This window comes from Zonotrichia leucophrys, chromosome 4 (genome assembly GCF_028769735.1).
Source record: "Zonotrichia leucophrys gambelii isolate GWCS_2022_RI chromosome 4, RI_Zleu_2.0, whole genome shotgun sequence".
Taxonomy (NCBI): domain Eukaryota; kingdom Metazoa; phylum Chordata; class Aves; order Passeriformes; family Passerellidae; genus Zonotrichia; species Zonotrichia leucophrys.
Genome location: NC_088173.1, coordinates 37381102 through 37403027, shown reverse-complemented (window position 1 = coordinate 37403027; position 21926 = coordinate 37381102). Strand labels below are relative to the sequence as shown.

At 48.7% G+C, this 21926-nt stretch overlaps 2 protein-coding genes across 4 annotated transcripts in view; one reads left to right on the top strand and one right to left on the bottom strand.

The window, feature by feature from the left end:
- Positions 1-13199, top strand: part of TMEM150C (transmembrane protein 150C) — a 21453-nt gene extending 8254 nt beyond the window's left edge. The window contains exons 1-8 of one of the 3 annotated variants that reach the window (XM_064711156.1): positions 2103-2149; positions 2253-2337; positions 3350-3403; positions 3521-3553; positions 3656-3723; positions 7256-7383; positions 10129-10306; positions 10912-11265. In XM_064711156.1, the coding sequence (XP_064567226.1) occupies positions 2258-2337; positions 3350-3403; positions 3521-3553; positions 3656-3723; positions 7256-7383; positions 10129-10306; positions 10912-11120 (750 nt within the window). In that variant the 5' untranslated portion in view covers positions 2103-2149; positions 2253-2257 and the 3' untranslated portion in view covers positions 11121-11265. Of the gene's footprint in view, positions 1-2102; positions 2150-2252; positions 2338-3349; positions 3404-3520; positions 3554-3655; positions 3724-7255; positions 7384-10128; positions 10307-10911 lie in introns of those variants that run through there. The other 2 variants (XM_064711154.1, XM_064711155.1) reach the window with 2 other exon arrangements.
- ENOPH1 (enolase-phosphatase 1) lies at positions 13185-21926 on the bottom strand. Its single transcript, XM_064711153.1, has 6 exons — positions 21726-21926; positions 18574-18675; positions 17525-17727; positions 16526-16658; positions 16132-16255; positions 13185-15109 (listed from the first exon to the last, which is right to left on the bottom strand). The coding sequence occupies exons 1-6, from the start codon at positions 21807-21809 to the stop codon at positions 14970-14972; spliced, it is 786 nt and encodes a 261-aa protein (XP_064567223.1). The 5' UTR covers positions 21810-21926; the 3' UTR covers positions 13185-14969.

Genomic DNA, 21926 nt, shown 5'->3' with positions numbered 1-21926 from the left:
AGGGTAAATAATAAGATGTGCCAGCCCTGATATGAAAGAATTGTGTTACCTTGGCTCAGTCCAGCCACCACCAGAGACCAGAGGAGAGTCAGGCACAGCAGTAATTACCTTGCAGGGCAGACAGGGGCTGGAACAGGAGGTGGTGTTACCTGCCTGCTCCCTTCAGCCAAGGCAGGAGGGGGGAATCTGGCCCCAGTTATCAGTCTCCCTTGTGGGGGTGCTGGCACTTGGGCACTGTGCTGCCAGAGGCTGTCAGGGATGTGGTTCTGTGGCAGGTGGGGCAGCTGCCACATGGAAGTGGTCCTTGAGATTGCTGTCATGGGTCTCCCAGTGTCACAGCACCACCCAACACCAGCTAAGGAATGCTGCTGCAGTGCTGCTGAGCAGCAGGAGGAAAAGGCAAGGGCAGCACCCCATGGAATAGCTGCAAGCACGACAGCAGGAGCTGTGCGGGTTATAGAAATGTGAGATGCTGTGTCTCCTGTGCTGGAGGAGAGGAATAAAAGTGAGATGGGAAATCTAGTCCTTCTTGCTGATAATTTCTTCTGATCTGTTCACTGTGCTAAAGATCTGTATGCACACTGGAGCTGCCTGCCTTTTAAATCAGCATACTTAATACTTGCATCATTTCATGCTCCTTGTCTGCAGTTCTCTCCACTCCCAGGTCAGAGAAGAGATCATATCTGCCTGCTTTTCTGTCTTTTAAGGTTTGGAATTCAGCCTTACTCCAGGCTGTCTGTACAAACAGCACCAAGACGTGGTCTCGTGGCTTTGTGCCCGTGAGGTGTGATCTGGACACTGCCAGGGTGTTGTTTTGTACCCCTGCCATTTGCAGGGAGCACAAGATAGCTGACCTGTAGAGGTGAGAGTGCCATGCCTTCTACAGAGTGTGGGGAGCCTCACTGCAGCTCTTCAGTCCCTGTCCCAGGGAGGCAGGGCAGGAGTTGGTGCCTGGGGCCCTGAGCAGTCCAGCCAGCGTGTCTTTGGCAGCTTGGGGTGCCTTGGGGGAGCTGGGGGCTGCTGTGACATGATGAGGGTGCTGACTCTCTTCCGGGTCTTCAGAGCAGGGAGCAGACCATAGCTCTGTGCTGCAGGTGTAGGAAGGCCAGGGGAGTTGAGAGGGGGAGGATGACAATGTGGATCCTTTCTTCTTTAGGGCAGAGGGATGGGTCATGGCTTTAGGACCTGGACGAGGTAATTGAGCTGCAAATGCAAGCAGGCTCCAGTGAGAGGCTGTCATCTCTAAGCTGTCCTGGCACCCCAGCGTGCCTCACTTTCTCCCTCACGCCATGTGGGTGCTGATGGGGAATGCCTGCCCCTGCAGCAAGGAGGGGGCAGAGCACAGGGGCACAGGCGCTGCTGCCCCGGTGAACGTAAAGCTGGAGCTGAGAGCCTGGTGTAGTTTCCCTCTCTCTTTGTGTCTCTTGGCTGTGCTAGTGCCTGGAGGAACGTTTATGGACGAGGACAGAGCATGAGAAAATACTTGATCCATTATCAAAGGACTCTCATGGAGACGTAGGGCTCTCTGTGTCCTCAGCACAGCAGCGCTCCTGAATTGCACATATTACAGGAACAGCCCGGCACTCCAGATGCTCGTCCAGCATGATCTTGCCTGGAGGACAAACGCTGTTCCTCGGGAGGCGCTGTCCGCAGCATCCTCACGCCACATGCAGGATTTCACTGTGCCTGCATGTCAAGGGCTGATGCTGCTGGCAGCCTCATCCCGGCTCCCGACAGCGCTGCGAGCCGGACTGGAGCTCTGCTCCGCTCAAGATGTGGATCCAGACACTATTTTTAGCTGCTTGCTGTGGCCAGGATGGGAGCTGGTCATGCCCTTTGTGGAGATGATGCCAGCACGGGCATCCCTCTCTCTCCATGCTGCAGCTGAGGCAGTGTGTGGAATCGATAATGATCCCGGGTAGAAGGCTGCCTTGCCTTGTGCGTGTGGGAAGTAGCAGGGAATCAGATCTGCAGGTCTTGTGGTCACCTCGCACAAAATCCTTGAGAGAAGTGCTTTGAAAACCACTCAAATCCTGTAGGTGTGGTGGAGAAGTCTCCCGCTGCAGGGCTCAGTGCCTGGTTGTTCCAAACCTCGTGGAGGATGCTGCCTGCGGGCACAGCTTAACCCCTTGTGGCCGTGAGCAGCTCGGTACCTCGGCACTGCTGTGGGATGCCCTTGCTGCCCTCAGAAGAGGGGGCTGAGGAGGGTGGGTGCCTCAGCCCCCCGTTGTTACTTTGTTCTTTGTTTCTAGCAGGTATGGATGGGAAGAAATGCAGCGTGTGGATGTTTTTACCTCTTGTCTTCACCCTGTTTACATCAGCTGGATTATGGATAGTGTAAGTTATCTCCTGCTGGTTATCTGGGAGGCTGCTTCTCATTAAGGAGAATCTTTTGGGGGTGCTCTGCCCTTGAGCTGCTGTGGGGCTGGGAAGGCACATGGTAGGGGCAGGGGTCAGTCTGTGCCACTTCATGGCTTGAAGCATCACATTTTTATCCCTGAGTTTCTGTGCTCCCCAGGCCAAGCTGCTGACCTTGCTTTCTTTCTGGTGTGTGCTACTGGGAGCTGCCTTAAAAGAGACAGCCAAAAATGTAAAATTTTCCTTTAATTACATTTTCTTTGAATGACTCAGCAGAGCTCTTGGAGAAACACTTAAGCCCTGCTTTGGGGTAGAAATTCAAAATTGCAGCATCCAGCACCCCACTGAGAATCTGCCGGCAGCTTAATGCTGACACCTCACTTTCTCCCTCATGCTTCTTACCAAAATGCACATAAGACATGCACCTCCCTGAGCTGGGCTCTCTCCAAGCATGCAGGCAGATGACTGCAGCATGAATTTGGGAGTGAAAAATGTGTGATCTGCAGCTGTGCTCAGGCTGAGGAGCAGTTGTGTTATAGGATGTGGCTTTGGCCATGGTCTGTGGACGCTGTTTTTCAGCAGCAGGGGCAGCTTAAGCCTTTTGTCTGACCTCTACTGCTTGCTGTTTTTCTCATCCCATCCCCTCTCTATTAAAACAGCTTTTTGTGGATGGAGTACCATAGTAAAACTGATGAATCAAAATGACTCAAAGTAAAAATGAAAACATTCCCCTGGCTGGTTGTTTTTAAAGCAGCTCAGTTCAGTGACCCTGTTTGTCTACTCAACCATGCAAAACAGACACAACACAAAGGAAAGCATGTGGACTGAGAAATAATAAAACTGCCTGCTTGGGCAGAGGAAAACACAGGATCCTCCAGCAGATCCTGTCAGTAGGCTTGAAACACTTAATGTTGTTTGAGTGATATTTAGAATGGAAGCTAGGATGAAGTTTTACACTATTTCTTTATTTTTTTTCCCTTTTTCTTGACAGGTACTTTATAGCAGTGGAAGATAACAAAATTCTCCCACTAAGTGTACCAGATAGGTAAGAGCTGTTTGTGGGCTTTATATTAAATCACTTGTTTCTTTGAAATAATGAAAGAATAACAGCAAAATGGGAAAGAAAACCTTGAATCTTTATTCCTGTTCCTGTGTCTCTTAGGAAACCTGGTCCCAAAAGACCACCTTATATAAGGTAAATGAATTATTTTCTTCCAAGTACTGCTCTGGTTCATGAGTCTCTGTTTATGTGTCTCTGCCATCCTGGAGTTACAATGATACACTTTATATTTTCAAGTATTGCAGGTGATGCACCTCCTGCAAGCTGTGTGTTTAGTCAAGTCATGAACATGGCAGCATTTCTAGGTAGGAACCACAACTGGAGTTTCTTTCTTTCTTTTGTTTTGTTTGTTTTAAGAGTCACTGAAACTTAAGTAATATCCTGTACATATTCTTCTTGAATGTGATGATGTGACACCTTTTGAACTGTATGTTTCACTGCTGCTTCTTTCTATTGCAAAGAAAGAAATGTGACAGGGGAAATGCAACCTCCAGACTGCAAATCTGTGTCGTGGGAGGCGTGATGGTAGGTGACTGTCTTGGCCTTGGTGATCGTGAAATGGTTGAGTTTAGAACTTCTGCTGTAATGAGAAAAAAGGAATTTAGGGAATCAAAGCAGAATTGATCTCCTAAATTTCAAGAAAGCAAGCTTTAGGCTCTTCTTTACTCTGCTAAGTACTTTAGGGAAGTACTTAGCAGAATATCTCAGGAATCTGCTTTTGAGGGCTTAGGTGTCCATGAGTGCTGGTCAGTGTTTAAGAACCACCTTTTAGAAGGACAGGAGCAGGCAACCCAGCTGTGTGGGATTGTGCTCAAAGAGGGGGGCAGAAGCCCAGCTTGGCTTAAGAGGAGAAAGCCATTATGTGGTCTGTGGGAGAGAGGTTAGGCTTTGCAGGAAGATTGCAGAGCTGTGGTTTGTATATGCAGGGAGAAGACAGGAAAGGCCAAAGCTCAATTTGATTTAAAACTGGCCAGAGTTGTCTCAGACAACAAGAAGAGTATTCTTTAAGTATGTCAGTGGCAAAAGGAGGCCTAAAGAAAATGTTGGACAGATACTTGTTAAAGTCTGTAACCTGACTAATAGGAATGAAGAAGAAGAGAAGGCATTCAATGCTTTTTCTGCCTCAGTCTTTAATAAAATGTTGATTTTATTAAAGACTGGACACACTTGTCCAGTTCTTGGGGTTGAAGGACTACAAGCCTGAGAGCAGTGACTGTCCATTTGTGAGCACTGGGATTGTCAGGGGCCAGATGTGTCAGCTGAATGCTCACAAGTCCCTTGGTCCTGGATGGGATTCATCCCAGAATACTGAAGGAGTTAATGGATGTTAGGGCAGGACCCCTCTCTATAATTTCTCAAATGTCTTGGGATTCTGGGGAGGGCCCTGCTGACTGGAAGCTGGCCAGTGTTATTCCAACCTACAAGAAGGGTATGAAGAAACACTCTGAGACCTACAGACCTGTTGGTCTAACCTCAGTTCCTGGAAAAATGATGGACAAGATGATATGGACTCATTTAAAGAATGATGCGATCACCAGGCACAGTCAGCATGGGCTTACAAAGGGAGAGTCGTGTTTAAGAAGCTCAATATCCTTCCGTGATAGGGCCACACACCTGGTGGATGAAGGGAAGGTGTTGGATGTAGCTTTTGTGGATTTTAATAAGGCTTTTGACACTGTCCCTCACAGCAGCCCTCTGGAGAAGGTGTGCACCTGTGAGATGATCAGGTTCACAGTGCACTGGGTGAAGAAGTGGCTGAAGGGCAGGGCTCACAGGGCTCTAGAGAAGCCCCATCTGGCTGCCATGCAGCCACCAGTGCTGTCCCTCAGGGCTCAGTTCTAGGGCCTGTTTGTCCAATATTTTTATCAACGATCTCAATGAAGGATGTGAAGGCACCATGAGCAAGTTTGCTGGTGATCCCAAACTGAGAGGTGCTGTTCACTCTCCTGGGAAACCAGGTGCCTTCCAGAGGGATCTAGATAGCTGGAACATTGGGCAGTGATTAATGGGATGAAATTAAGCAAGTCTAAATGCTGTATCCTGTACCCGGGACAGAGTAACACTGGGCTCAAGTATAAATGGGAAGAGGATGTGGAAAGGGAGGTGTGGATCTCTTCCTCCTCAGATCCAGAGACAGGACATGGGAATGGTTCAAAACTGCTCCAGGAGGAGTTTAGACTGAACATTAGGAAGCATTTCTTTACTGAGAGAGCTGTCAAACACTGGAATAGGATTCCTAGTGAGGTGGTTGATGCCCCAAGCCTGTACTGTTGAAGAAGTATCTGGACAATGCCCTCAATAACCTGCTTTACATTTTGGTCAGCTCTGAGTTGGTCAGGTAGCTGAATTTGATGATTGTTGTAGGCCCCTTCCAACAGAAAGAATCTATTCTGTTCCTATCTCTACTTTGTGGGTAAAGTCAGTTTTTCCTCTGCTGTATTTGTGTACTTCTGAGAGCTGCTTTTAGCTTGTATCTCTGACCACCTTAGTTATGTCAAAGCTAAAGGACAGGAAAACTACAGAACCATGCTAGAAGTGTGGGAATTACTGAAATTGAAAATACCATTGTTTTGCTGGGAATGCTTTTAATCCCTTTTTGGAACTCCCATCAGGTTTTAGAAAAAGATCACATCATTTCAGGAGTCTGTATTGCAGATACAGAAATTAAAAAGTTCATGTACATGTGCTTGAGTAGTCACAGGTGGCTGTCCCACTGTGGGGGATAGAAAATATAAATCCTCTTTTTGGGGTGGAACAAAGTTCTCATTTTTAAGGATTTGGAGTGGATTGATTCACTAGAGTAATTGTGAGAGAGTAAATTCAACTGTTTTTGCAGTTTGGGTAATTTTCACTGACAATACCCTTATTTTCCAAAGCCATGTTTTCAGTATTATACCAGGGATAATATATTTTCGATATTGTACCAGCACTTTTGTGGAAAGTGCAGATCTAATTTGCTAAGGTGAACTATTTACAACAATATGAGCTACTTGCTATTGATTTGAGCATGAGCATAAGAAGGTGTTTGCCAGCAAGCAAGCAAATTTTCCTGTTCAACTAAATTGGTTTTTAGTGGTCTGGCTTGAATCACATCTGAAAGCCAACTGATTGCCTGGCTTTCTGTGTTGTTCCATGCACCATTCACTAGGGAGGGCAAGAATACATAATTTGAGTATCTTCTGGGGTTGTGCCATATCATATGATGTATGAAATATCATATCTATCATTATCATATACCACAGTGCTTGGGGGAATTGGAATAAATGTTATTCCAGTCTTCATGGAAAGTTAATGCAACATTTTGGCTCATGTTTGTGGCAACAGAACTTGTTCCAGAGGAGGAGAAAAGGCAGTGGATGTTATGGTAAACCCTGAATAGAAATATGTATGGCAAACCCATATGGAAATATGTGTTTGCCATTCACATATATTGAATACAAGTGGGGTTTGACATCTGTCCTCCAGCTAGGCTCAGCAGTTGTGAGTGGAGTGAAGCAATACAAGTCCAGGTGCCACTAAGTGAATGCATGGTGTGCATGTGATGGACTGTGTGCTGGGAGCTTCACAGGCAAGCAGGAAGGTGTTCTTTCCCCCAGAAAATTTGCAGACAAAGCATAATGAGAAAAGGAAGCCTGGAGCTTGCTGTAGCTGGATTACAAGAGAAATGCTTCCTGTGCTTAATCTTGTCCCCAGTTAAGTAGGAGGGGGCTGTACAGAAGCACAAATCTTGCTAGCCTGCAGGTAGAAAGAGGAGGAGGGGGCTGTGGGGCCCCAGGCAGGTGTTTGCTGCAGCAGGTTCTCCCTACTGATGTCCCATGCCTTGTGTTTCCTTCCCAGCACTTGTTGTGGCTGTGCTGCGCTTCATCCAGCTGAAGCCCAAGGTGCTCACCCCGTGGCTGAACATCAGTGGCTTGGTGGCTCTGTGCTTGGCCTCTTTTGGGATGACCCTGCTCGGCAACTTTCAGGTACTGCTCTGCAGGCTTGGACTGCTCTGTCTGTGATGTGACTGCCCTGCTTTCCTAGCGGCTCTGCTCGGGTCTTTGAGCCAGCTGTGATGTGAGCCTGGGAAAAGCACGTGCCCCAGCCTGTGGCATTCACGTTCTCTGAAAAAATCACTTCGCCCAGGATTTTTCTCCTGAGAAGCTGAGAAGCCTCAAAGAAAAAGGAAAACAATTCTTATCTTATTTGCTTCTCCTGTGTTGTGCTCCTTTGGGATGTGTTTGCAGATTGTTTACCCACAGGTGATTGTTCCATTGGATTCTGGTGTGAGTTGTTTTGACTCTTTGGCCAATCAGTGCCAAGCTGTGTCGGGACTCTGGAAAGAGTCACAAGTTTTCATTATTATCCTTTTAGAATCCAGTAAGTATCTTTTCTGTATTCTTTACTATACTATACTATACTATACTATACTATACTATACTATACTATACTATACTAAATATAGTATATTATATATAATATAGTATTATAAAGTAATATAATATAGTATTATAATCAATTAGCCTTCTGAGAACACAGAGTGAGATGCATAGTTCCTGCCTTCGTTGGGGCAGTTCCCAGCTAATACAATACCAGCCCTCCCTTTACCTCTGCTCTGCCACCTCTATCTGCCACTTGTGAGCTGAGATGAAGGGCCACAATCACTTTTCACGTGTCTCCAGCAGGGTTTGCACCTGCATGCTTAGACCTGACCTGCTGAGAGCCTCAGCAGGAGCCTCCTGAATCTCTTGAGCCCTGCGAGTCGGCACAGATGGCCCTGGGTGAAAGGGCTGAGCGGGAAGTTTGCGGACACATCTGTGCAAACAGATGCACAAATGCCCGTACAAATTTAGCAGACAGCTCAATGTCCTTCTTTTAAAACACATGTTGTTTTAAATCCACCTCCTGCTGATCCTCAGACCTGCCAGGAGAGGGACACAGCAGAGGAGTGCCAGAACTTCTCCGGATGTGGTGGGTGTGTGAGTGAGGGCCCTCCATTCCCCCTCTGTCCTGCAACGCTATAGCAACAAACATCTGCCACATCTGTAGGGGTGGGTGTCCGCTGTGATCACCATTGTGTCTGTCAGGGCTGCATGAAAATCGAGGTGTTAGAGTCAGTGGGGCTTGGGTTTGACTCCGAGGCTCTGTCTCTCACTGGGGTGCACATAATGACCCCCAATAATCAGGCAGGAGCTGAGAAAGGCCAGTGCAGGCTGGCTGCTTCCCAATACAGAAATGGTACTTGTTTTGTGAAGGGTGAGGAGGATCTCTTTGGATTGTACAGGTATTGAAGGAACTTGGTGTCCTTTACAGTTGACTTTTTTTTTTTTTTTTGAATGAGTTGTGAGATAATTTGACTTTTATGAAAGTCTTGGTCTTCCTAACTCCACAGCACAAGCCCAAAACCCAGGGTCTTGTTTTTTCACAAGAGCTTTTCAGCTAGGAATTATGAAGCCTTTGTAACAGCTTGTCTACCTCTGAGAAGAGTATTTCTAGTACAGGCACTAGGAAATTGTTTCAACTTCACTTTCCATTTTTCAGTCTTCAGAGCAAATAATTGTAATTTAACAGTAGATGCTTTGAATCTTGCCTGGCTATAAATTCTTATTATTCTGATGTCTGATTCTAACTACCATGTTAGTTACTTAGACCTTTTGCCAAACATGAAAACATGCTGCAGTGAGACCTTAATCTATGCCCCTCCCTGCCTGACTGCTGAGCCAAATGTGGCATTAAATCATATTTCTGGAAAATTATACATTGGGTGTTTCAGAGGGACGTTATAGCTGTGAGTCCCTTGCAGTGCTGAGTATCTTGGGAAAGGCAGCTCAATCCCATTTTTGCCTGAATGATTGTTTGTACCTACTCTTGAAAGAAATCAGGGTAGAGAGGAGGGGAGATATCAGTGGAGGCACAGCAGATGGATTGCTGTCTTGTAGATTGTGTCTTGTTTGATGGGTATTTGTTAAATCATCAAACAGGAATTAAGGCTGCAGGGAGAAGTTACAGACTGGTGGTTTCTTTTCTAGAAAAGCCTCAGAGGGAAAATGGAAATTGTTTGGCTTAAGTCCATGCTGGACTTTTTGAATGGAACTACAGCCTCAAGGAATATTTTTGCAGATTCTTGCTAGTTGAACCTGGCTGTCATTTTGCCTTGCAGTGTTGCACAGTCAGAGCCCTGTGGGACAGGGCAGCCCAAGGAACAGGGAAACACTGGCACTCCACAGAGGTTGGGTTCACGTTGCCTCAGACCCCAGTGGCCCAGGATTTGGTGTCACTTGCCAAACCAGGATGGGCAGAAGAGGAAATTGGAGGAACTTGCCAAACCAGGAGCATGGATTTGTGTTTTGGCTTGTGCTAGCTCAGGGGAGTGCCAGGGCTGGCACTGGAGGTGCACAATTTGCATCCATTGCAGGGAGCTGTACAAGACCCACAGTGAGTTATCCTTTCCTGCCCTGGCCATCACTTGGAGCCAAGGAAGAATTTATTTCTGAGCTCTGCATTTGTGAGTCTTGTCAGGGAGCCGTGGAGACAGTCCCCAAGCAACTGCATTTTCCAGGGTGCTCTTGGGCTTTGGGCAAAAGATCTGCTTGACTGTGACAGTTGTTAACTCACCTTGGTTATGTTGCACCTTACCCCTCTGCCAGAAGAAATTATACATCATCTCAATCCTGTTAGCTCTCAGATAATTCCTGTTGTGTCCAGGCAATCACTGCTTTATTTGTTGCTAGCTCTCCAATGATGAGGAGATCCACAACGTGGGCACATCTCTGACCTTTGGCTTTGGGACACTGGCATGCTGGATCCAGTCTGCCCTCACCCTCAAGATCAACCTGAAGAACGAGGGGCGGAAAGCTGGGATTCCACGGGTGGCTCTGTCAGCCAGCATCACCCTCTGCGTGGTGCTCTGTATCCTTTTGCTCCCCAGGAGGCCAGGTATTGTGTCTGTGCTGCAGCAGCTCTTCTCACACCTGTGCTAGGATCTCAAAGCATTTTGGAATGCTAAGCAGTCTGGCTTCATGGCACAATCCACTGTGTAGAGTGATGCTTCCAGATTTCACAGAAAGGGACAGTTTTGCAGGTGATCTAAATAGAAGTATTTCAAAGTGTGTATTGAAAGGTGTTCCCATTGCCTGTGGTGGGTGCAGTGATCTGATCCAGTTCCCACTGGGAAGCTCCTGGCAGGTAGGGGCCCCCAGCCAGGTTCCCACTTGCTGGCTCTGTCCCTGGCCAGCTGGATGCTCAAGCAAATCACTGACTTCCCCTCTGTAAATGTTTATCACCCTGATGTGGGATCAGGAAGCCCTGGTCTGTATAGGAGAGCTGCTATGCTCCATGGGCATCATTGGACACCTAACATCCCTTTCATCTCTAGCATCACATTCACACTCTCCTCGTGATGGCTGGATGGGTGGGCTTATCCAGGTGACTTTGCTCAGATTTTTTTCCCTGTTGGCTTTCAAACTGCTTGATGTCTCTGCTCCCACTTGTTCTCCTTGACTTCCCTCTTCCAGATTTCATCCTTATGGCCCAGGGCATTCACATGTATGCTTCCAGGATCCAGTGGGGCCTAGTGATGTGCTTCCTGTGCTACTTTGGCACCTTTGCAGTGGAGTTCAGGCATTACAGATTTGAGATAATTTGTTCTGAGTACCAGGAAAACTTTCTGAGCTTTTCTGAAAGCTTGTCAGAAGCCTCTGAGTACCAGACAGATCAGGTGTAGCCTGTCCTCTGGCAGGGGGGGAGGGGGGCAGGTGGGGTCTCATGGGTGAAACATGACCTCATTTACACTTTTTTTATGAGTTTCTTTCCATGTGCAATCATGATGGCATTGCCAAAGGGCTCTGAGGGTGGCTGTTTCACTAAGAGCCAAACAAACAGAGGTGTCTGCTGCAAGAGGAGTGGATCCATCTCAATGGCAGCGTGAGAGTGCACAAGCTGCTCAGTTTGTGACTCTTTCTGAGTGGCTCTGTCACACTCCTGTTGCTCAAAACATTCAGCAGCCCCTCTGAGGCTGGTCCTGCTCAGCCCACCCTGCAGAGAAGGAACTGAAGGAAGCAGACTTCGAACAGCCAGAGTCTTCAGGAGCCACCTGTTCCCGAGTCACCAGACTGCATCTTCCGTGTGTTTCCCGGGTTGTTTTCTGTGCTGCCAGCCGGGGGAGCTTGGGAGGGGGAGCAGCCCCAGCTGTTTCTCCAGAACCTGGAATCAGACACAGAAGACCCCAGTGGACTGGTTTTTATGGCAGGCAGGCAAAGCAGCCAACGGTAAATCTGGGTTTGGGAGGAGCTGTGCTGTGATCAGGAAGTGAGACTTGGCTGGTGCTGCCTTGTGGCCAGGCAGATCATCCCCAGGCCAGAGGGGTGACACTGGGATGCTGAGCTTGCCTTCCTGGTGGGCACTGCTGGCAGTGAGGTGCTGAATTGAGAGGAGAATCTCTGTGTGCCCTGAAGACAACCCAGAAGAAGCTGCTTCTTCCATGTGTAGTGCTTCCACCACACATTGTGTATAGTATTTCAAAAGCTTTTTAATTTTTTTTTTTTTTCTTATGTTCACTGAGGGGGAAAACATTCTGTTAGAGATACCAGGCTCATCTGCCATAAGAACAGTACCAGTGCTTCTGGGCACAGGGTTTGGTTTTGCTCCTTGTGCAAGCCAAACTTCAGATATGCTAGTTTGGAGTTTGGGCTCTGGTCCCCTCAGTGTGGCCAGCTGTCCTGAGTGGAGCCTGCTGCAGGTTTCAATGGGTTTCCAGGCTGCCAGGAGGGAGTTCTGGCACAGAGGCTGGCTGATGTGCCTGAGGGCTGGAGGTACAAGAAAGGAACAGCAAAACCAGAAAGGCTTCTCCCTCCCTAAAGGGAGGTTTTCGAACAGAAGGTCTGTTTTCAAAGGAGCTCAAAACCTGATTTTGGGAAGGCTTTTGGGTAGAGGAGTGATGGGAGTTGCTTCTCCCCATGGCTCCTATTTTCCTCCACAAATCAGGCTCAGCTTGGGTTTACATCTTGTCTGAGCTGCAGGAAAACAAGCAGAAATTAAAATGGTAGGAAAAGGCCCTTGAAGGGGAACTCGTACTGTTCTGTGGCATTTCTGACAGAGGGAAAAGGCAAAAGGGCATTCAGTCTTCTGCAAAGGTCACAGGCCTCTCCTGAGAGGAGAAACAGTTGAGCCAAACTGTGTGCTAAGTTGAAAGCTTTCAGCCAGCCCTTTCTTTTCTGTGCACCAAAACTTGTTCTCAGGCAGCTGTTACAAACCCAGAGGATTTCTGGCCAACAGAGGGTTGTTGTGGATTGCTGAAGGCTTCCTCCTTGTAGCAGTGTCATGAGTGGAAGGCTTTCCCAGGAGGATGTGCTGAGAGTGGCCAAGGACACAGCAGTGTGAGGTGCCAGCTCCCATGGGGCTCATCCAGGGAGCTCCTCCTGGGCAAGGAAGGAGGGGACAGTCTGGAGAACATGCAGGTGGGATCCTCTTGCACTGGCACACACTCAATCCATATGGAGCACAAAATAGCAATTTGTCGTAAAGGTGTTTTACTGTAAATAGTCCACTGTGTCTTTTTTTCCCTGATTAATTAATACTTTCAGTTTTTTATTTTAGCTTTTGTAATTTTATCAAAGAAAAAAAAATGTGGTTATTTTCTTTCCTTTTGCTCCTTTTCCTATATGCAATCCAAACTGAATTTCAGGTTTTTAGTGATAATTCTGTACATTTCTTAGAGTATTTCTAACAGCACATTTCAGTACAACTAAATGACAACCAATGTACACTAAAACATGACCACTAAATAAAGTGCTTTTATGGAGAAAGTGAGCTTTATTTTTGTCCCTACCCCAAGCATAGCTTTCTGATGGCAAAGGCAAAACAAAAGGTGAGTATTTATTTACAGTGTAATGATTAACATTATCACTTAAAGAAGCCAGGGACCATTCAGCCATGCAGATACACTTACTGTAACAGCACTAATTAGCAGGCTCTTTCTAGGAGCAGCATCACACCCACTGCACAGCCCAGAAAGGCATCTGGATTAGCTGCCCCACAGCCTGACCTGCTACTATTAAATTCTTAGAAGGGCCATGCTGGCACAGTTTGGTTCCCCCCCAAGTGCTTGTCTCTTCATTGTTGTTTACCCATCAGCCTCCCTCAACAGGGACAGTGTAGGTATAAATCAGAACTCAGGAAGGCAGCAAGCACATCCTCTATTCTGGCTGGCTGTGAGGGCAAACACCCGTGCATGAAGTGCCAGCAGCAGGGAATGGGGAAACAGGATTTCAGACAGGAGTTCCAGACTGCTCTGACTCCACTGCTACCAGGTATAACCTACGTGTGGCTCTCACTCCTGCACTGAGCCACAACTGAAATCCTAATGTGGTCAGGGAGGTAGTACAGCTTCCTTGGCAGGACAAGGCTGCTGCCTTAAAGAAAGGACTGGGGAAAGTGACAGCAGGAACACAGTGTTCACAGGTTTAGAAATAAAATAATAAAATTTGCCTTTTAGGTGCTGGGATCACTGGTGCTAAGACAGGAAGGCTAAATGCTGTGATGGAGTGAACACAATGAAAGCAAAGGTGTGTTTTTATTTACTACATTAGGAAAAGCTCCATGACCATCTGATCTACATTGGCACAAATTAGGTAAGGTGAAATGGTCAGGGGTTTAATTCTCATCAAATGCAGCAGGATGTCTGCCCTCAGGAGCAGTTTGTCAAGGTCTGCTCACAGCTGACCAGTGCTGTGAATGTGTGACTGGGTGATCTTGGCTGGAGGAGGAGCTCTGTGGGTCAGTGCTGAGATACTTCAGAAATGCTGTCAAGCTCACTTTGGGCTTCAGACAGTTGTATCCCATAGCCCAGCACCATGAAGCAGCAGTGAAATGTGTTCAGAATTCAATTTTTAAAGCTGTATTTATATATACTTGACTTCATTCTAGGTAGGCTGGCCGTGGAGCTCTAAGCAGCCTCCATATACAAGTTGTGCTGTTTTGTACCTAGAGCTGCTGCAGACACAGCCAAGGTACACATTATTCCTTGTCTGAAGAGCCTGCCTGCAGGAAGGGCTGGCTTCTTCTGTGGGAGCCTACTGTACTATAGCCCACAGCTGGCATTTCCCTTTGGGAATCCTAACTGTGAATGTTTTTGACTTAGCAGAAATCCTATCTGCAGGGAGAAGCTCACATATCCCCCCATGGTCCCTAGTGCTCCCTCTGGGGCAAGGGGACAGGAACCTTGTTTGCAGACTGCTTCTAACAATGACAGAGCTCACAGTGGGGAATCTCAGCACCAGCTTTCAGGGGATGAGTCTGGAGGAAGCATTCCCTTAGCTAACTGCTAGCCAGGAAAGGGGAGGAACAGCAGGGCTCATGGGTGCTGCTCCCTGCCCTGTTCCCAGCTCCAGCTGGCAGCAGGCCTCTGTCCTACTGCACCAGGGACCCCACGCCATACTCTCCATCCATACCGGCCTGCACGAGGCCCAAGACATAATGTGGATTTGGTTTGAAATTCTGATTATGGACAAAATGACCTAACATTTCACAAGGACAATTAGGTGAAGCACAGTCTTTTGTGCGCGCACCGCTTTCCCTAAGTGGAGGAAGGCAAGAACAGTTCGGTGAAAGAGGAGATGAGGCTGTAATAGGATTTCTCATCGTCCGTCAGTCCCGCGTTGCCCGGTCTGATCACCACAGCCACGTGAGTGTCCGCCTCCTCGGCTGCATTGGCTTCTAAAACAGACAGAGAGGGGACAGTGGAGGGGACAGCCCTTACTGACCTCTTCACTGCAGGGTCCCTGAGGCTTGAGGGTGCCCCAGAACACCTGAGTGCTTTTGAAGGCTGAGACTGAGAAAGCAGCATTTGCACATGGCAGGGCTCTAGAGAGGAACCAGCTCCCGGCAGACCTGCTGTGGATGGCTGCAGCTGCAGGAATGGAGCTGGCTGCCTCACCATCCCCTCCCCTCTGCCAGCTGATGGCTCTCCAAGGCTCCTTGCAGGCAGCACACACCATCAGCCCGATTCCTGCTCCATCAGCTCGATTCCTGTCATGAGGCTGTGGCCAGCCTGTGGCATTTGTGAGTCAACAGCCCCCTCCCCCAGTCACTTCTCACAAGCTTCTTTTTGCTCCCTGAGCACAAAAGGCCACTGGAAGATGATCCAGGGAAAAGGAGGTAACCACAGGCTCCCACCAGCTCTGTTGCCAAGGCTGGGAAGGAGGTAAGGACTAACTCTGGGGGACTGAGCTGGCTCAGACTGAGACCCACTGCTATTTCTGCCAGAAAGATGTTTCCAGCTAAAGCAGGAAATTAAATTAGCTTCTCAAGCCTGGATTTCCATGGGTCAAGTCTTGGCAACCTGAAGCAATGTTTTCCTGCTGCTGAACACAACCTAACCATAAAGTGGCACAAAGAATCAGCCACGTAGCAACACAGCAAACACCACCCTTTCCCCTGAGCCCTGGCCAAACCACTGACCCTGTCTGTAAATGGGCCGTGCCTCAGCACTCTCTCCTGCCTGGCTGGTGCAAAGGCAGGCTTTCTACTTGACCTATTTTCTCTCATTGCAGCGCTGCACATGGACATCCCACTGCTGTGTACAAGCCTGGGTGTGTAAAGAAGGAGGATGGCAGCAGCTAGAGGGCAGGTGCTGAAGCATTTCTGGGTGCTTGTGAGAAGGCAGCAGCAGCACACCTCTGAAGAGCACCCGCCTCCCCTGCACAGGTGAGAGGCAGCAGCACTGGCAGGTCACATACCTCGAGGGACATCTGTCAGGAAGAGGATGTTGTTGGTGGCACACCCAATACTGGCAGCAATCCTCCTGTAGCTCTCACTTTCTACCTTGGGGCCTATTTTGGTATCAAAGTGGCCATCAAAGAGCTGAAAGAGAGAGAGATGCACAGGCCATTGCTGAGTGCCATCTGAAGAGCAGGGATGAATTTCCCTCCCTCCCTTTCTGCCATAGTAATGAGGGGTTGGTGCAGCCATGCTCTCACAGTCAACTCCTTGAGCTGAATTCCCATGGATCAAACCCACTGCCCCACCTTCCTGTCACAGAATTCATTCACAAAGTGTTACAGCAAGGCTGGTTGTGGGAAGGGAGTGCTCTGCAGGGGGAGAAGCTGTAAGGAAGGTGGTAAGGTTATCTACCTCTAGGATATCACCTTCTGTAGAGTATCCAAACAGAAGCTTCTGGGCTTCAACGCTGCCTGAGGAGTAGATATAGACCTTCATCCCTGCTTCCCGCCACTTCCGGATGGCTGGAACAACGTCTTCGAAGATTCTGGAGCAAAACAGGGCAGCAGGTAAGGGCAAACCCAGAGGCACCTGGGGGGACATCATTAGGCATGCACTGTGACAATTTGTTTTGTCCTATTAGTTTGCAAAGGGACTTCATTTTCAATCTGCCCAGGGCTCCTGGAACCAGGTCTCTTCCAGCATCAGGTGATGCAGAGCTGGGCAAGGAGATTTTAGAGATCTCACTCCTTGAATGCAGCCAAGAAGGCAGCTTTCCCCACAGTTTTTGGGTCACTGTAAGACAATTTAGCCTTGTTTTTAAAAACAAAACCAACAGGATATGCATCTCTCTTGATTTGGTTTTGGATGTTTACATTTCTCTGTCAGCTCACCTCATTTGGCAAAACTTAGTGAATTTATGGGCTTGTTTTACTTAGAGACGTGAAATGCACAGTTTAACAAAGTATCTCTTAAATAAGAAGATCAGACTTAATTTCAGTTGTCCCTACTTATGCATTCCTGTGTTGTGGCTGAAACAAAGAGGAACCTGAAGACAAAAATAAGTGGAAAGGCAGGAAACACACAGGTAAAAGACAAAGCAGAAGGAAACAACTGAAAGGGTCTGACCCTGCAACCCTGGCTTGTTTATACTTGTTCCAAAATATGAGTGCAATTTGGGGATAAAGAATGCAAGACTAAGAAATGTAAGAAGCTCATACTTGTGACCCTTGGTTTACCAAGAAATCTCTCAAATATGGACTTATCTGCTGAGCTAGTGATGCTACTTGTATTTGTAAGTGGGGCTGTTCCCAGGAATAGCTTATGCAGCTCTCCTGCTAATAAACCTTAGGGAAGCTGCCCCCCAGAGCTGCCCCCAGGAGGGGGCACACAACTACTCACACAATTACTCACTCTCCTTTGACGTGCCCGGTGGCATAGGCTGCCCTCCACATGTGGCCCTGCAGCTGCTTCAGTGCCGTGGTTTTCCTGTCCAGGGACATCTGCCAGTGCACGTTGTCCACCACGGCCTGGATGACGCGCTCCAGCTCCTCCTCCCCGCTGCCGCTCTCCAAAGGGATGGGCACGGCCCCGTCCAGGCTGGAGTCCTCCTGAGCCTGCACAGTGGTGTCAGAGCATGGTGCTGACAGTGCCAAGGCTGTGGGGCTGACCCCTGCACAGGCTGTTCACTAAACAGCTGGGCTTGCTGATCCCTGCAGGTCCCCTCCAACTCAGACTATTCTGTGATTCTGTGTAATCATCCATGATAGAAAGAGGGCAGGGAAGAGGTGGAGCCATTTCCACACCTCTAATGTAGGAAAGTGATCTAACAGATCTAACATCTGCATCTATGCACTGCTGTACAGGACACTGCTCGAACTGCACTTCACAGGGGGGGTTACAACATTGCCTGCTTTTCTCAATGGAAAATTTAAACTCCAGTTGTGTTTAGAAATACTTGCTTGGACTGTACTTTCCAAACCAACCAATTAGCATTACTGTAGCCGTATTGTAAATACTCTAATGAGAACTATGCTTATTTAAGTATTTAATTACTATAATTAAGGCAAAGAAGCAAATGCATCTGTTGGCATCAGCCACAAGTCTCAAACTGATGATGCTGTGTCCCTGGTCAGAGGCAGCATCCACTGCTCTGTGTGGAACAAGTGCTCTGCCTTCCCTGAGCTGCTTCCCAAAAGAGGTTTGGATTCAAGAAGTGCAGGCAAAAAGCTGGAAAGTCTTGGCTCAACAGCTGCCCAGGGGCTGTGAGGACCAAGGTGAGCTGAGGGAAGCTGCTGCCTGCCAAGCCCAACTCCAGGCTTTGCATGGGGGAGACTCCAACCTTCAAGGAAACTGGCCTCCATGGATGAGGGCAGAGAGACGGGGACAAATGTGGGGTGACCCAAAGCCTCAGGCATGCAAGGCAAATGCAGAGACAGGGAATGATTCTAATGTTACTTAACCTGTTTCCTCAGCAGTCCCACATCCCGCTGGCACTCCTCCTCCTCCCAGTGAGCACGCAGGTACTCCTTCACGTTGTCTTTGATGTAAGGGAACAAGGTCTCCTGGCAGAAAAAGAGGCTGCTCCTTTAAGCTGGCAGAGGTAAGGCTGACTGGTTCTTAAAGGAACCGTTCGCATGTCCTGCCTGTACAGTTACATTCCCAAATTTATGCTTCCCCTACAGTGCTGCAGCTGGTGAAAATTCCTGCCAAGGGTGTCTGCCTGGTCACAGGACTGAGCCAGCCTCAGGCCAGGATCAGTGCAGGTGGATTTTTTTCCACAAATGTTTACGTAGCTCAAACTTTTAAAGCCTGCGATGGAAAGGTGGGTGACAACTTTTCCTGGGCTTGCAAAAAAATATGTCTCAAATGGCACACGTGACCCACATTCCCACCAAAATGTCTCAAATGGCACATGTGACCCCACATTCCCACAAGGCTGACAATGTATGTACTCTGAACAGATAAGCTATGCTATTGTATTCTTGATGAGACACTTGTCCTAGCAAAGGTCATTCTGAAAACACCTCTCAACCTCTCCCCAAAGCTAGAGGAACTTTTAAAATGAAAAGCCTGGTCCCGTGACACTGAGCTCCACAGGACAGTCTTGCAAATGAAATTAAACGGGGTTTGGGAAGAGCAGCACAGGAAAATGACAAACCTTCACAGAGATCCCAAGGGCAATCAGAAATAATTACAAATTGCTCTCATTAGTGGTGTTTCACAAGTCAGGAGCCACAGCAGCCACCATGCACATCCCGGGTGTGTGAGAAGCCTCAGGTTAAGGAGAAAGGCAGGGAAAACCTTTCTTTGGGTAGAGAACTGAGCTTTTCTCAATTTCTTAATTTTATTAACCTGAACTCACCTCTCCTCAAAAAATGGCCCATAGGTATGTCATCTTTAGCTTATTAATGAATTAAGAAAGCAGTGGTCCTGAGATTATGATGTGATGGCAGAACTGCAGGATTTGCTATTGCTCTAATACTGTATTTTCCATGTTTTATATTTTAAAAACAATGCAAATTGCTTTAAGAATTACCACAAACTTGCCTAGGGAAATCAAAAGCCTAGTAATGCCCCCAGTTAATCTCTCATTTCCTTTACTTTGAAGCTATCTTTTAAGTCATGGAGGAAATTAAAGAGAATCCACTGGGAAATGCAGCTGACCTGCTGGCTTGGTTTAACCTCCTTTACAACTCAGATGTCAAAAGGAGCCAATTGTTTTTCAAAAGCAGCGTTTCATACTCTTGTGCTGGCTAAGAAAAACTCCCAAACTGACTGAAAGATCAGTGGATTCTGTGATTTGTGAGATTTTAAAAGGGTAAAAGTCTTGGCAAATGCATAGGTCTGTGGACTAAGAGGGGACACCCACGTGACAGCTGGAGTAGTGGACAGCGGGCGGGACAGATGGTTTATGGATGCCAAGAGTGATCCCAGTCAATGATGTACTGAGTTTAATAGGCCATGAGTCTGTGTGGAAGAAAGACTCCAAATACTCTCTTTTCTGGTATCTTTCCTTAATCCACCCATCAACTGACTCATTCTATTCCCTTACTTTGCAGATTCAGTCACTCTAACATTAGAGAGAGGATTAAATAAAATCGTTTAATATTGAAGAATAGTGTCCACTGAACCATCAGTGGACCTTTCAAAGGCAGATAGAGGTTAGCTGAAAGCCCAAATGAACTAACTTGTTCCAAGCATTTTCAGGATTTCCATCAAACTGAATTTTACTGGGAATCAAAACCCATTTGGCCTCCCTGGAGCAGAACGACTTTGGGTGGAAATCCAGAGTCTCAGGTCCATGGCACATTGTTTGCACAACTGCAAAACGGCTTTGAGGTGGACAGAAACAACTTAGGTGCTCTGTTAGATGTTTAGTAAGAAACCTGAGCTGTCCAAACTGTCTGAACTGACAGACATTGAGGGGAGGCAGGCAGCTATAATGCCATCTAGGCCTGAAGTTTCTTCAAGAGCACTGGAAGAACATGGATGTAGGTCAGGCTGTTCATCTGTTAAGACTGTGTTAGCAGAAGCCTCTAGAAAGGCAGGCAGGAGCCTTCACCTGCCATGGGGGTCACAAAGCACCTTTGTAAGCCACTGGCTGCAAAATCCACCGAAAGCTGTCATGTCTCAGGGAGAAATCCAGGTTAATGAAGGGCAGGAGAAGGGATCCATCCGAGCAAGCCGCTCCCTCCTGCGAGCCAAAGCCGCCCGCAGAGGAGGGACCCCGGCTGTCACAATTTGCGGTTCTCCAAGCGCCTCTGACCCACAGGCTTCCCAGTGCCCTCGGTTCTGTACCCAAAGCAGCATTTACAGCAGCCTGAAGCTCTTTCCTAGGCAAGGGAAGGCACTCGTGCATTGGCTGCCGCTCCGATCCCGGTGTGTCCCCGACGCTGCCCTGCTGCAGGGCTGGACACGCTGCCCCGGCACACCGGGGACATTCGGCCGTACCAGCCTCCCGAAGGGAAAAGGCAGCGGATAACCCCAGAATTATCGATTACTGCAAACGGTTAATTACCGAAATTAAGGCCAAGAAGCATCGTACTTCAGCGAGCCCGCACTTGAGGCTCTCTGCAGAGCCGGCTGCGGTGCTGCAGCTCCAGCATCAAAGCAACAGCGATGCTCGAGGGCTTTTCCGGGATGAGGCTGCGAGCACCCCAGCTGCCCTATATCCATCAGTGAAACAAACCGTGATCTGCCCGAACCTCCGAGCACCCCAGCTGCCCTATATCCATCCGTGAAACAAACCCCTGACCTGCCCGAACCTCCGAGGCTGTGAGCACCCCAGCTGCCCTATATCCATCCAAGAAACAACCCCCTGCCCTGCCCGACCCTCCGCGCAGTGTCCTGCTCCCCAGCCCACCGCAGGGCGGCCGATCGCCAACACAAGGCGTATTTTCTCGCGAGCATTATTCAGAAAAACGCGGAAAACGGGTCACGGCTTTCGTTCCCGGGGCACCCCAGCCTGCCTTGAGGCGAGCTCAGGGCCGGGGAGATCACGGTACGAAGGGAGAAGCTCCGGGAGCCCCCCGCGCCGCCAGGACTGGGGGGGTCACGACAGGAGCGGCGATGCCCGCAGCCCCCCGCGGAGCCGGCGGCCACCGGGTCTCACCTGGACGAAGGCGATGGGGGTGGTGGTGCCCTCGATGTCCAGCAGGATGGCGCGCACCTCCGCCGGCACCGGCAGCACGCCCATGGCGGCGGCGGCACGTGGGGTGCACCGGGGACGCGCGGCGGCGGCGGAGAGCGCCGCGCCGGCTGTGCCCGCCCACGGAGCGCCCGCCCCGCCCCTCCCCGCCGCCGCAGGCGGAAC

Bases quoted from the DNA above. Each gene is read 5' to 3' on its own strand.
- ENOPH1 (XM_064711153.1), bottom strand. From the start codon at position 21,809: ATGGGCGTGCTGCCGGTGCCGGCGGAGGTGCGCGCCATCCTGCTGGAC. The intron at 18,676-21,725 runs GTGAGACCCGGT...TTTTTCTGCCAG, and splicing joins CCCCCATCGCCTTCGTCCAG to GAGACCTTGTTCCCTTACAT. The intron at 16,659-17,524 runs GTGAGTAATTGT...GTTTTGCTCCAG, and splicing joins ACCGGGCACGTCAAAGGAGA to AATCTTCGAAGACGTTGTTC.